This window comes from Passer montanus, unplaced genomic scaffold, assembly GCF_014805655.1.
Source record: "Passer montanus isolate IOZ18808 unplaced genomic scaffold, ASM1480565v1 scaffold35, whole genome shotgun sequence".
In the NCBI taxonomy this organism is placed as follows: domain Eukaryota; kingdom Metazoa; phylum Chordata; class Aves; order Passeriformes; family Passeridae; genus Passer; species Passer montanus.
Window position 1 is genome coordinate 9,394,544 of NW_024368263.1, and position 11,467 is coordinate 9,406,010.

General features: G+C 44.0%; 1 protein-coding gene across 3 annotated transcripts; it reads left to right on the forward strand.

The window, feature by feature from the left end:
- Positions 1 to 3: 3 nt before the first annotated feature.
- GPS1 (G protein pathway suppressor 1) lies at positions 4 to 10,509 on the forward strand. 3 transcript variants are annotated; one of them, XM_039716328.1, is made up of 14 exons: positions 4 to 278; positions 2,842 to 2,934; positions 3,275 to 3,456; positions 4,240 to 4,404; positions 4,573 to 4,708; positions 4,867 to 4,944; positions 5,249 to 5,309; positions 5,683 to 5,768; positions 6,239 to 6,333; positions 7,417 to 7,522; positions 7,863 to 7,943; positions 8,061 to 8,198; positions 8,396 to 8,530; positions 9,264 to 10,509. In XM_039716328.1, the coding sequence occupies exons 1-14, from the start codon at positions 39 to 41 to the stop codon at positions 9,336 to 9,338; spliced, it is 1,671 nt and encodes a 556-aa protein (XP_039572262.1). In that variant the 5' UTR covers positions 4 to 38; the 3' UTR covers positions 9,339 to 10,509. The 3 variants fall into 3 exon arrangements, with proteins under 3 accessions (XP_039572262.1, XP_039572264.1, XP_039572263.1); XM_039716330.1 differs by lacking the exon at positions 4 to 278 and adding an exon at positions 420 to 609; XM_039716329.1 differs by lacking the exon at positions 4 to 278 and adding an exon at positions 1,287 to 1,310.
- The last annotated feature ends 958 nt before the right edge of the window (positions 10,510 to 11,467 follow it).

Sequence of the window (11,467 nt, forward strand, 5' to 3'; positions counted from 1 at the left end):
CAGCCCCGCGGGCCCCCGCCGCAGGGTGCGACTCCCTCATGGCCTCGCGCTCCGGGAGGTGGCGGCGGCCCCGCGGAGGGAGCGCCCGGAGGTCGTCGAGCCGCCGCCGCCGCCGCGGGGCCGCCCGGCCCCGCGGCCCCTTTAAGAGCTTCACCTGCTGGCCGCGGCCTCGCCGCGACGCGCGGCCCGGAAACGGAAGCGGAGCGGGAGGGGCGGGCGGCCGGAAGCGGCGGCGTGAGGGGAGGATGCCGCTGCCCGTCCAGGTCTTTAACCTGCAGGTACGGGGCAGCTGCGGCCCGCCGGCCCGGGCCTCGCGCCGCGCCGCGCTTCGCGTCCCTCCCGCGCGGGCTCTGAGACCCCTGCTCGACCGCGGCCTCCGGGGGCGCCGTGAGGCCTTCTCCTTGCGCTGCACGGGAAGGGAGCGGCTGTCGGCTGGCCTTGGGCCCTCGCTCGCCCTTCCCTTGGGTCCGTGTCGCTTCCGCCGCCGTTGGCGAGGAGCAGCGCTCCGCCGAGCACCCTGTGGCACCCGTGGCGTCCCCGCCGCCGCGGTGGCCCCGTGTTTGGTGCCGCGTTGTGCGTGCCGCGGGCAGGGCTGCAGCGGTGCCGCGGGTACGGTGAGATCCCCAGAGAGTTGCTAGTGCAGGGGAGAGCGCCGGGTGTGTCGGTGACACGAGGTACCTGCGAAGGCTGTCCTTTGCAAGTTTTAGCAGTAGCATATCTGTGTGAGGGCGCGGGGCTTTGGGCAGTGAGGAGAGGACGAGGGACAGGTCAGCATCCAACTCAGCCCCTTCGTTAGTGACAGATCTGTACTGCACCCCGTCCAGCAACAGAGCACGCCTATTCCTGCCGAGTACAGCAGGAGATGTCAGCTCAGGCACCAGGATATCTGCTTGTGTGAGGTACCCTCAACAGAGCACCCAGTGGGGCTCAGGAAATCTTGGGGAGTGTTTATTATTTGCTCTGTGAGTAGTTTTTAAGTCAACCTTGCATCTTCCTTTCAAAGTAAAGAGGTTGAAAAGTTTGAGTTTGCTTGTCCTACTGGGGCTTTCAGCCCACTTGTGTTTTTCCTTGTCTGGGAGTTAGGTGAGAAATGCAGAGTGCAGAGTCTCAGCCTAGGAAGACACACATTGTTCTGTTCCACTGGAATTACGGTTGCCTTTGTAATGCTGTTTTCTAAGGAGTCTGTAATTGTGTTTTTACTGTGGCAGGCAAGCACAGCCTAAACAAACTAACCTTGGCACTAAGTGTTTGTGATGTAAGAAAAGACAAAAGGTAGATAAAAGTGGGAAAACTAATGGTCTCAGCATATGGTGAGTTACTTGTTTTTATGCACAGTTTGCCTGAGGGGTGATCTAGACAATCAAAATTTCCTCTGTGCCCTCTCTCCCTCCCTCCCTCCCTCCCTCCCTCCCTCCCTTTCCTTCATGGAAAGGTTAGTAAACTAGGAAACAAATGTTTTTGTGCTTCACTTGCTTTTATTTCAGATTTTGGGAGATTTCAATGGTGAGATATGTATTTGATATTTATCAGTTTGTGAAAGAATTAAGACCTCCAGACTGTGGGTGAGTGTAGTTTTTAGAGATAGGAAATCTGGATCTGCCCTTTTTCTTCTCCCTCCCTCCCTCCCTTTCCTTCATGGAAAGGTTAGTAAACTAGGAAACAAATGTTTTTGTGCTTCACTTGCTTTTATTTCAGATTTTGGGAGATTTCAATGGTGAGATATGTATTTGATATTTATCAGTTTGTGAAAGAATTAAGACCTCCAGACTGTGGGTGAGTGTAGTTTTTAGAGATAGGAAATCTGGATCTGCCCTTTTTCTTCTCACAAAAAAACTCAACCAATCAACCCAGTCCAAAACCCCCTCAATCTCTGATTTCTCAACAGACAGTAAAATCAGTAAAAATATGGAAATAATCAGATGTGTGTGGGGGCAAGGTGGTTGGCATGTCTGCCTTTTGTGAGGTCCACTTTTGCAATTTACACCAAATCAAGCTTATCTAATATGTGCACATTTTATCAGAAGACAGTCTGCTAAGTTTTCCTCACTTTATTTTCTCACAGTAATTCCTAGGAGGACTATTCAGCACACTTTGACTAAGAGGAGACAGAGAATTTTGTGCCAGCAGACCCGTTAGTTTGTGGAATGGGGTTGCAAGCTGGTCTTGCCTGGTTCTGTAGCAATGCAGCTGTGCTGAAGTCACTGCATTGGTGTGAGTCCTTGTGGCTCAAAGCAGTGCAGGATATACTGGGAGAATAAAATTCTGTTGTTTCTCCAAAAGAGGCTCTGTCTGAGCAACTGAACTCAAAAACTATAGTAAAATAGTTTGACTAATGGCAGATCCCTGCAGTGCAGACAAATTGTTCCTTGCTATGCTGGAAACTCTGAAATTGTCATTCTGCATTCTGTTCTTTATGGTTTTTAATACTTCTTAGAAGTGTAACAGTTTTTGCTTCTCCCCCCCCCAATTTTATTTCTAAGCATTAAAGTAATTTTGAAAGGTTGTGGTGAGTTTTTTGGTACATTTTGCCTTTAGGATCTTCTTAATCTGAGTGATAACACCTGCTCTTGCTCAGAGACAAGAAATGGAATGCATATGCGTACCTCAGATACTTTGTAGAATCACATTTATTGACCCCTTCATTTTTTCAATTTGATTTTCAAATTGATATTTACCAACCCAAATAAACTGCTCTGGTGAATGCTAAGCCATGCTGCTGCTTGCATTAGCCATCATGCTCAGTGGTGTTGCTAGAGAAAAGTCCTAAGCATATCAAAAGACTAAGGAGTATTTCCTGCTCAAATATAATAAGCTTCTTTTGACCTTGTTTTGCTGTTTCAGGGTGCAGTGGAGCCCATGCAGATTGACGTAGATCCACAAGAAGATCAGCAAAATTCACCTGATATCAACTATGTGGTGGAAAACCCCACACTGGTACGTGCTGCTGAGGGCTGTGGGTGCATTTCTTGTGTATGGTCTCTTCCTTTAAGAATTTTTGAAAAAAAAACCCCTCTGAAAAATCTTAAAGCTGGTTAGTCTTAACCACAAAAGCATCACAACTGAAATGTTAAAAAGGTAAATTGTAATGTAGAGCATATTTCTGGGGAAATTACTAATGTTTGAAGAAAGCAGACATGGACTATCTTACTGCTTTTTGAGTTGTTTTGCCCTCCTTGAGGGGGTGAGGTGTGCAGGAGAAGCTGTGCAGGTCACAGCGTGGTAGCCTGCTGTGGTGTGTCCATTTGCACCTCCTGAGGCCAGGTTTTGTTGGCAGGATTTGGAGCAATATGCATCCAGCTACAGCGGGCTGATGCGGATCGAGCGGCTGCAGTTCATCGCTGACCACTGCCCGCAGCTGCGCGTGGAGGCTCTCAAGATGGCTCTGTCATTTGTCCAGAGGACTTTTAATGTTGATGTGTATGAAGAAATCCACAGAAAGCTGTCCGAGGCCACGAGGTACTAACAGCCCAGGGAACCTGGGGAGCTTTCCTGACAGAGTTAAGAGTGATGTGCTGCAGTGGAGGACTTTGCATGTAATACCAGCATGTACCTTGCACAAATTGTCTTTGCCCTTAGAATTTAATAGCAGCAAAATGCGTGTTCATGCTTTATTAAAAGATAGAGCACAGAAGGCATTATTTCATTCTGAAATCTTTGTGCTTTAAAAAGCTGCAGGTAGATATTGAGGTGAGTTTAGTCCTTGCAACTGCCTCAGATACTAATGAACATATTTGTTTTCCCCGAGATTATGGAGACTTGTTCTAGATGCTTTTGTTTTCATAAGTTAATACCTAATCTAACTCTTTGCCTTGTTTTGGTTTGTTGTTTCCTTTCTCCCTCCACCCTGCTCTATAAACAGGCTAGCTGTTAAGGATAACCTTTGATATCTCACGTATCCATCCACGCTTCCCATCTTTGCATTATTTTTGTTGTTATGCTTAATTCATGATTTCCTGTCTGTTTTGCATGGGTAGTCTTTACCACGTGTGTGACAGTATGTTCATCCTAAGATTATTAGCATAATTTTGTGAAGTATTTGTAAACATCTGTGATGCTTGTTACTGTTTGCACTGGACGTTTTAAGCAATATGTTTCTTTTCCCCCACTACCCTTATTTTCTCTTTGGCCAATTTTGTGTATGCAGTACTGTTTGTTAAGGTAGCATTGCCAGGCACTTAGCAAACTTCTGTTTTGAAACGTGTTCAGTCCAATAGCCTCATTAAAATACCTTTCTTTCAGAGAAGTGCAAAATACACCTGATGCTGTCCCTGACAGTGGAATTGAACCCCCTCCTCTTGACACAGCTTGGGTTGAGGCTACACGCAAAAAAGCTCTTCTTAAACTGGAGAAACTCGATACAGATCTGAAAAATTACAAAGGAAACTCCATCAAGGAGAGTATCAGGTGAGGTGCATAAGGCTCTGCTGGAGCAAGGAAGAGCATTTTGTTCCTCCATGCACTTAATATGGGATGTGTCCTGAGGTCAGTGTGTTGAGTTACTTGTTTGGGACAAACTGCCTTTGTCCCTTTCTGAGCATGCAGTTCATTGATGTTTTAATTCCCATCCTCCAGGAGAGGCCACGATGATTTAGGTGATCATTACCTGGACTGTGGAGACCTCAGCAATGCTCTCAAGTGTTACTCACGAGCCCGTGATTACTGCACCAGTGCTAAACATGTCATCAACATGTGTCTCAATGTTATCAAGGTAGGAGGAGTTGCAGGCAGAGGTACCTAGGAGGTGTCTTTATGACACCTGCTGTGAAGTTGCCCCCCATACTTGGCTCTTGTGTCCGCAATGATGCGGCTTATCTGAGGAGTGCTATTTGTCCATGCCTGCCCCACACTGTTTCTGGCTCTCTACAGGTCAGTGTCTACCTTCAGAATTGGTCTCACGTTCTGAGCTATGTAAGCAAGGCTGAGTCTACACCAGAAATTGCAGAAGTAAGCTCCTGCTCTTTGACTTGCATAAATTTTCCCTTTGTTTTCTGTTTCTAAATTTGTAAAATGATTTCTTCCTTTCCCCCTTTATGACTTCTCTCGTGATATATGTGTACAAAATTTGACTTACGGTAAAAACAGATACCTCCCATCTTCCATTTTGCCATATTTCCCAAGACAAATAAGATTAAGTTATCTTGCCATTGAGTTTGGCAAGTTAATTATCAGAGTGAAATATCCTGGGGACAGTTGTAAGCAAAATAGCTTTCATACTGCTTGCTCACTACTGCTTTGTTTTATGCTTTAGCAAAGAGGAGAAAGAGATAGCCAGACACAAGCAATTCTCACCAAACTGAAATGTGCAGCAGGTGAGTGAGTCCTTCAGCTTCCTGTATGGTTTGCCTGTCTTTCTACTTGTTAGCTGTCCATAGGGCTCTATTTTTTCTCTCATATTTGACAGACTTTGTATTTCCATACCAGACATGCAAAATTTAATGAAGCTGGTGAGATAGAACTGCTGGTTTTTGCCATCTCTTTCTTCTCCCTGACTTTCTTCAGAGAGGATACCTGTGTGAGTCAATGTAGTTCAAAGGATGCTTGATACAGTCTGAGGATCTTGTTTTACTTCACTAGTGAAGGCACTAGCAACGATGTGGGGGCCTTTCCTACTCCCTAGATTTTTCAATTTTCTCTAGTTTGTATACTGTCATTAAAAAAGGACTAACTTTTTCTGGTTCCTAGGCTTGGCCGAACTAGCTGCCCGGAAGTACAAACAGGCAGCAAAGTGCTTCTTGTTGGCATCATTTGATCACTGTGATTTCCCTGAGGTGAGGACCAAGAGGGAGCTATGTGCAAGTCTTGGAGGGGATGCAGTTCTTCTAAGTATTATGTTGTAAAATTCAGATATTGTAGTTATTCTTGCAGCATTCCTATATAGTTTGGTGGTGCTGTGAATTGTGCTGGTTGGTTGGTTTATTTTTGGTTTAAGTGTCTGTTCTTGGCTTCTCTAAGTGTTCTATTCTAGATCATAAGAGTTACCTGTGAAATTTATAATTCTGTGTTGCTCAATCAACCAAAACCTCCTGAAATTGATGCCTGCTCTCTTAGGAGTATTACTGCTCTGGCCCTGTCATCCCACACAGTGGGTGAGAGCAAGCTGAGTGCTTCCACTGCATTTGATAAGGACTAATCTTGTCACTGCTTGAAAGAAAGGCCTGGGGTAGAAGACTCAATACCACCCTTACACCATTTTGATAGTCAGTGACAGCTTGCTCTGTGTCTCTCCCTGTCTCTGTAGCTGTTATCTCCCAGCAATGTAGCTGTGTATGGTGGGCTCTGTGCCCTTGCTACATTTGACCGTCAGGAACTGCAACGAAATGTTATCTCCAGTAGGTGAGTGATGCCTTGAGTGATGTTTGTATGTAGTAGGCTCCTTTTGGAACCTGGGACTTTGGTTGAGAGTGGATTCTGGCAGCAGTATTTATCGTACAGGAGAGGAAGAATCACCGAGCCTTAATTTGGCTTCAGCATTAAGTGCTGTTTCACTGTCTAAAACAAAATGGTTAATCACAGCTGAAATTTTCTTAGTGTAAATTTCCCACCCAGGTTAAATCCAGCATCTGCATAGCCCAGTTGTCTGTCTCCATCATGCTTCATATCAGATATTAAATCGAGGGACAGTCCTCTGTCAAAGACAGCTGTTAGGATAATTTGCCTTCATGTTGCCCCTTGTTCTGGTGTATGTTAATTGTTAAAACAATTTACTAATTATTAGTACACTTTGGAGTGTAATTTAACTATGACATACAGATAGTTGAGAATTATGGTATTTGGAAGAAAGTGGATATTGAGTGTCATAGATTGAATTGCAATGGCACTGGATTCCTGTCAGCTAGATGTACAGAAGCAGTAATCTTAAATTTCTGTGGAAAAGGGGTTGTTACCCTTTTTATGGGGTGATATGTAGGATGAGATCCCAAGGTTTAAAAATCTGTGATGGTGAACTGGGAGTGTGCTGAGTTAAAGTGTACATCCCTAAGACTGACCACACTCACAATAGCTTGTTTCTCTGAGAAATTGGCATGCTTGACTTGTCTATGGTGTGCTGTACTTAATGAAGGCTGTGCTTTGAAGTGGGACACAGAGCTGGCCAGCATGGACTATAGTATGGCATTTGTTTGTTGCTGGTGTATCCTGATTTTGACCTATTCCCATTCATGACTTTTGTTTTGTGTGGACAAACACTTCTACTACTTGGTTTGTCTTTTGTCTTCCTTCATCACAGCTCTGATGCTGTGCTCTGTGTTCCAGGCTCCCAGCCCTGGTGAAAATGGGCTGTCTGGTCTGTTAGAGGGTAAATTCTTGGAATCTCCAAATGATAGTGAGAGTTTTTAACCTTGTGACTTGGAGTGATGAGGTTATGGGGTATTTAAGTGGCAGGTTCCAATGTCTGATCACTGCCATCTTTATCTGTAGCTCCTTCAAATTGTTTTTGGAGCTGGAGCCACAGGTTCGTGACATCATCTTCAAATTTTATGAATCTAAGTATGCTTCGTGCCTGAAGATGCTGGATGAGATGAAGGTGAGTTGCAGGAGAGCAGTGCAGAGCAGACCCTAAAAGTTCCCTTTGCCTAGCCTTTTGTGAGAAGCTGTGATTGTCAAAGGTAGATACTAAATGTTCAGCTCTTCTGTGTCTCTTGATGTGGTGCATGGAAATTAGGAGTAGTTTATTTGTAGAGAGAAATTATAAACATTTAAAACATATTTCTAATTTTTAAATTAATTCTTGTTTTATTGTATTGTTTTGCTGTAGTATAATATTCCTAAGGTTTAAGTATATATGCATAAATGTTTCAGAACACAGGAATAATATATTTTTCCAGACTGCCTCTCAGCTTTTGCTGTGGTTTATTGTTTTGCAGGACAACCTGCTGCTAGATATGTACCTTGCACCTCATGTCAGGACACTTTATACCCAGATTCGAAATCGTGCCCTTATCCAGGTAATTGCTCCTGTCATCCCAGAGGTGGATGAACAGGGAGATAGGCCATTTCTGTGCAATTGCATTTCCCCTAGTTTCTTAGAGGGTGGAGAGTACAACTGAATATTTTCTTCTTAGTACTTCAGCCCCTATGTGTCGGCAGACATGCGCAAGATGGCCACTGCCTTTAACACGACAGTGGCTGCTCTGGAAGATGAACTCACTCAGCTGATCTTGGAGGGACTGATCAATGCCAGAATAGACTCACACAGTAAGGTGAGTGCATTTCACCCATGGATTAGAGACTGAACTTTCCATTCCTGAGACACTTGGAAGATGCATTCATCTCTTGGGCCTGGTGTGTTCGGTAGGGGTGAGCTGTGTGTGACCTCAGGCTCCATAATGCCTGAGTTGTTTTGCTGCTGTGGAGCCCTGGCACAGCTCCCATGTACAGCTCTCTGTGTTGGTTACAGATTCTGTATGCTCGAGATGTAGATCAGCGTAGCACAACTTTTGAGAAGTCTTTACTGATGGGCAAAGAGTTTCAGCGCCGTGCCAAAGCAATGATCCTGCGTGCCGCAGTCCTGCGCAACCAGATCCATGTCAAGGTATGGGCCTGCTAAACACAGACTCGCAGGCAGGATAAAGATTTTATTTATTTAAGTAAAACTGTGAAAGTTGGTGAATTGAAGATTCTGGAAGGGAGTGAATCTATCATGTTCCTGATTGGACAAATTCTTACAGTAGTTAATACTTAACATATAAGGAACAAGTGTTTTTAGCCAGTAGATTAACCTGTTTGTACAGCTCAGAATCTCCTTTGAAGTTTATATGGTTGGGTTAATTCTGAATAACTCCTTTGGTCCAGTCCTTGATAGACACATCTTTTGCCTTCCCAGTAAAGATTCTTTGAAGTAATTTTTTCAGCAGAGGAAGTAAAAAAAGCATAAATTGTTAGGAGTATTCCTTCTGGATTGCAGTTTGGAAAGGATGCCTTTAGGGAAGATAGGTCATCTGCACAAAATGTATTAATTTCTGTAGTATATTAATCCCCATGATTACTAAATGTCAGATAGGATTCAATTTCTGGGGTCAACAGCACCTTGTACATAGTAAATAAGAGTGGCTTAAAAGTTCTGGTTTGATTTTTTTTTTTTTAGGAAACGTTTTTGTGAACTGTAGAAGTTGTTAATACAAAACCATCATTAATGAACCTGGGGGTATGCTCTCCCCCTGCTGCCATCCTGCTGTGCTTCACCTGTGCTTTATTTTGTTTCTCAGGAAGCAGGCTGCAGAATATTTACACATCACTAACTAGGATGTGTTTTGGTCTTGTTGCAGTCTCCTCCGAGGGAAGGTAGCCAAGGGGAGCTCACTCCAGCTAACAGCCAATCCAGAATGAGCACCAACATGTGAAAAACTTCGTGCACTACCAAAAGAAATGGTCCCTCAGGACTGTACCCAGTGTCTCACCCAGTAACTGCTGAGCTTCACAAACTGTCCCTATCTCCCTCACTTCTTGCTCGGATTGAGAGAGTCAGGGTTGGTGGTGGATAATAAGAATATTCCAGTAACTTCAATTCTCCTTGAAAAGAAATTATTTTTAAAAACAGCATCCCTGCAAATGGGTCATCATTTCAGTTTTGGTAGAAAACCTTCACTCTCCTTCCACCACTCCATAAAGAGCTGTCAGGGTATCCATGCAGATGCTGAGTTGAGAGTTTTTCAGCTGCTAGTAGTTTTCGTGTTTCAAAGCTGCAAAAATAGTTAGTTGAATGGACAGGCACAATATAAGATGAATTTTGCTGGCCTGAAAGTATTGCCTCAATTTTGAGCAATGCTCAGCTTTCTGTTTTCCAAATAAACTTACAAGTGCATTGCTCTCAATTATGGAGCTAGAGTTCTGATGGGGAAAGAGATTTGCTTTGAGAAACTCTTGGAGAATTTTCACCTGTACCAGAAAACATGGCATTGCTTCCATGCATTCAGTCACAGGCCTTTATTTTAGGGTTTTATGTTTATCTGCAGCCAGGTTCTCTCTCTCTCTGGTCTCTGTTTTCAAAGAACTGTTTCCTGATGTGTTTTCCTCTTGTGTGTGACCTGGCTTTAGGGTCCAGTGTTATCATAGCAGTAAATCTCTACTTCATGCAAATATTGCTGCTTGCCCAGTCTTACTGCCATAGTGTGTGATGGTTTCCCCACATGTGCAACAGTTTTTTGGGTAGAATGGACAAATGCCATAAAACACCGCTCAAGTCTTGTGGAAGCCCTAAAAAGAGTCAGTTTAGTGCCCACTCTCCAGGTGCAGTTATTCTGCTTTTCTTTTTATAAAAGGGTTAAAGGTGGCAGCCCAGTGTGTGTGTGTGTGTGTATGTGTGTTCTTCCTGTGTTCATGAAAAGAGAAATGCACTGAATTTTCTGAAGTCACTGCAGCCTTGTATTCATCTAATCCGTAAAGCAAGCTGAGAATTTTGATCCAGCCCTGACTGGTCTGGCAAGTGACTACAGATGTTACTTTTAATGTGTTCATGCTTTTTTAAAAAAATAAGTTGTTATATCTAGTGCATTAAACAGCAGGATTAAAAAACTTCTGAGTATTTTTGGAATTTTGTGTTAAAGTTGGGTTTGAGGTATTTTGATCTCAAGCCATTGATTTTTTGCTAAGCTTCATGATGTTTCACAGGCAATTGTGTTTTGCTTTCCGATCTGGTTGGAGATGTAGCTTGGATATAAAGAAAGTGCAGTTTGAAGGAACATTTGAACAGCAAAATTCTTGTAGCAGCAGTGGTCTCTCCTGGCTTTCCATGCTTTTCATTACTTAGGTACTGAAAATGGAAGCAGTAGTTTCTGTGAGGTCTTTGGTTGCATTTGGCATGGAAAAATTGTCCCATTTTTGAGGGAGAACTTAGTGTGGAGCATGACTGATGGCCAGTGTAGTGAGAAAGGCAAGCTGAGTCCTTGGGTAAATTGCTTTACATCCTTATAAGAAATGCAGGGAAAGTACTGTTATGCTGTCTGTTTGTGCTGAAGGAAAGCTTTTCAGTCCTAAAATGCTGCTCAAACACTCTTGCTTTCTTCCCCGGATGGGCCAGTGATACTTTTTATAAGGAAAAGATGTTACACTCTACTCTTTAGGAGATGGTTTTGCATCCCAGTGCAGCGCACTGTGCCAGGTGGCTGTCTGTGCTCCTGCTTTCAGGATTTTTATTTTATTTATTTGTATCTGTCCCTTGCTGGAGGATTTCTGCTGCAGGACTCCTCGGTGGTCAGTGATGTCTTGAGTCTCTGGGGAGTGATGACTGGAGTCTCTAGACTTCAGCAGCATCACACATCCCTCGGGGCCCACAAGGTGGCTGCAGCAGTTCCCAGCTCTGGCTGTGGCCCGAGGCCATTCTGGAGTGTTGGCAGGCATGGCAAGTTTTCATCCCCCTAGACAAAAGTACTTGCAGCCTCTTTGGGAGTGATTGAGCATTTCTCTTTTATTACATTGGCATCGTGGATGCTTTGTGCAGAATTACTGGCATGTAACTCTCTCCTTAGCCTGT

Excerpts from the sequence above, each read along its gene's own strand:
- GPS1 (XM_039716328.1), top strand. The coding sequence starts at position 39 with ATGGCCTCGCGCTCCGGGAGGTGGCGGCGGCCCCGCGGAGGGAGCGCC. Across the intron at positions 5,310-5,682 it reads CAAACTGAAATGTGCAGCAG|GCTTGGCCGAACTAGCTGCC; the intron begins GTGAGTGAGTCC and ends TCTGGTTCCTAG. Across the intron at positions 8,199-8,395 it reads GAATAGACTCACACAGTAAG|ATTCTGTATGCTCGAGATGT; the intron begins GTGAGTGCATTT and ends TGTTGGTTACAG.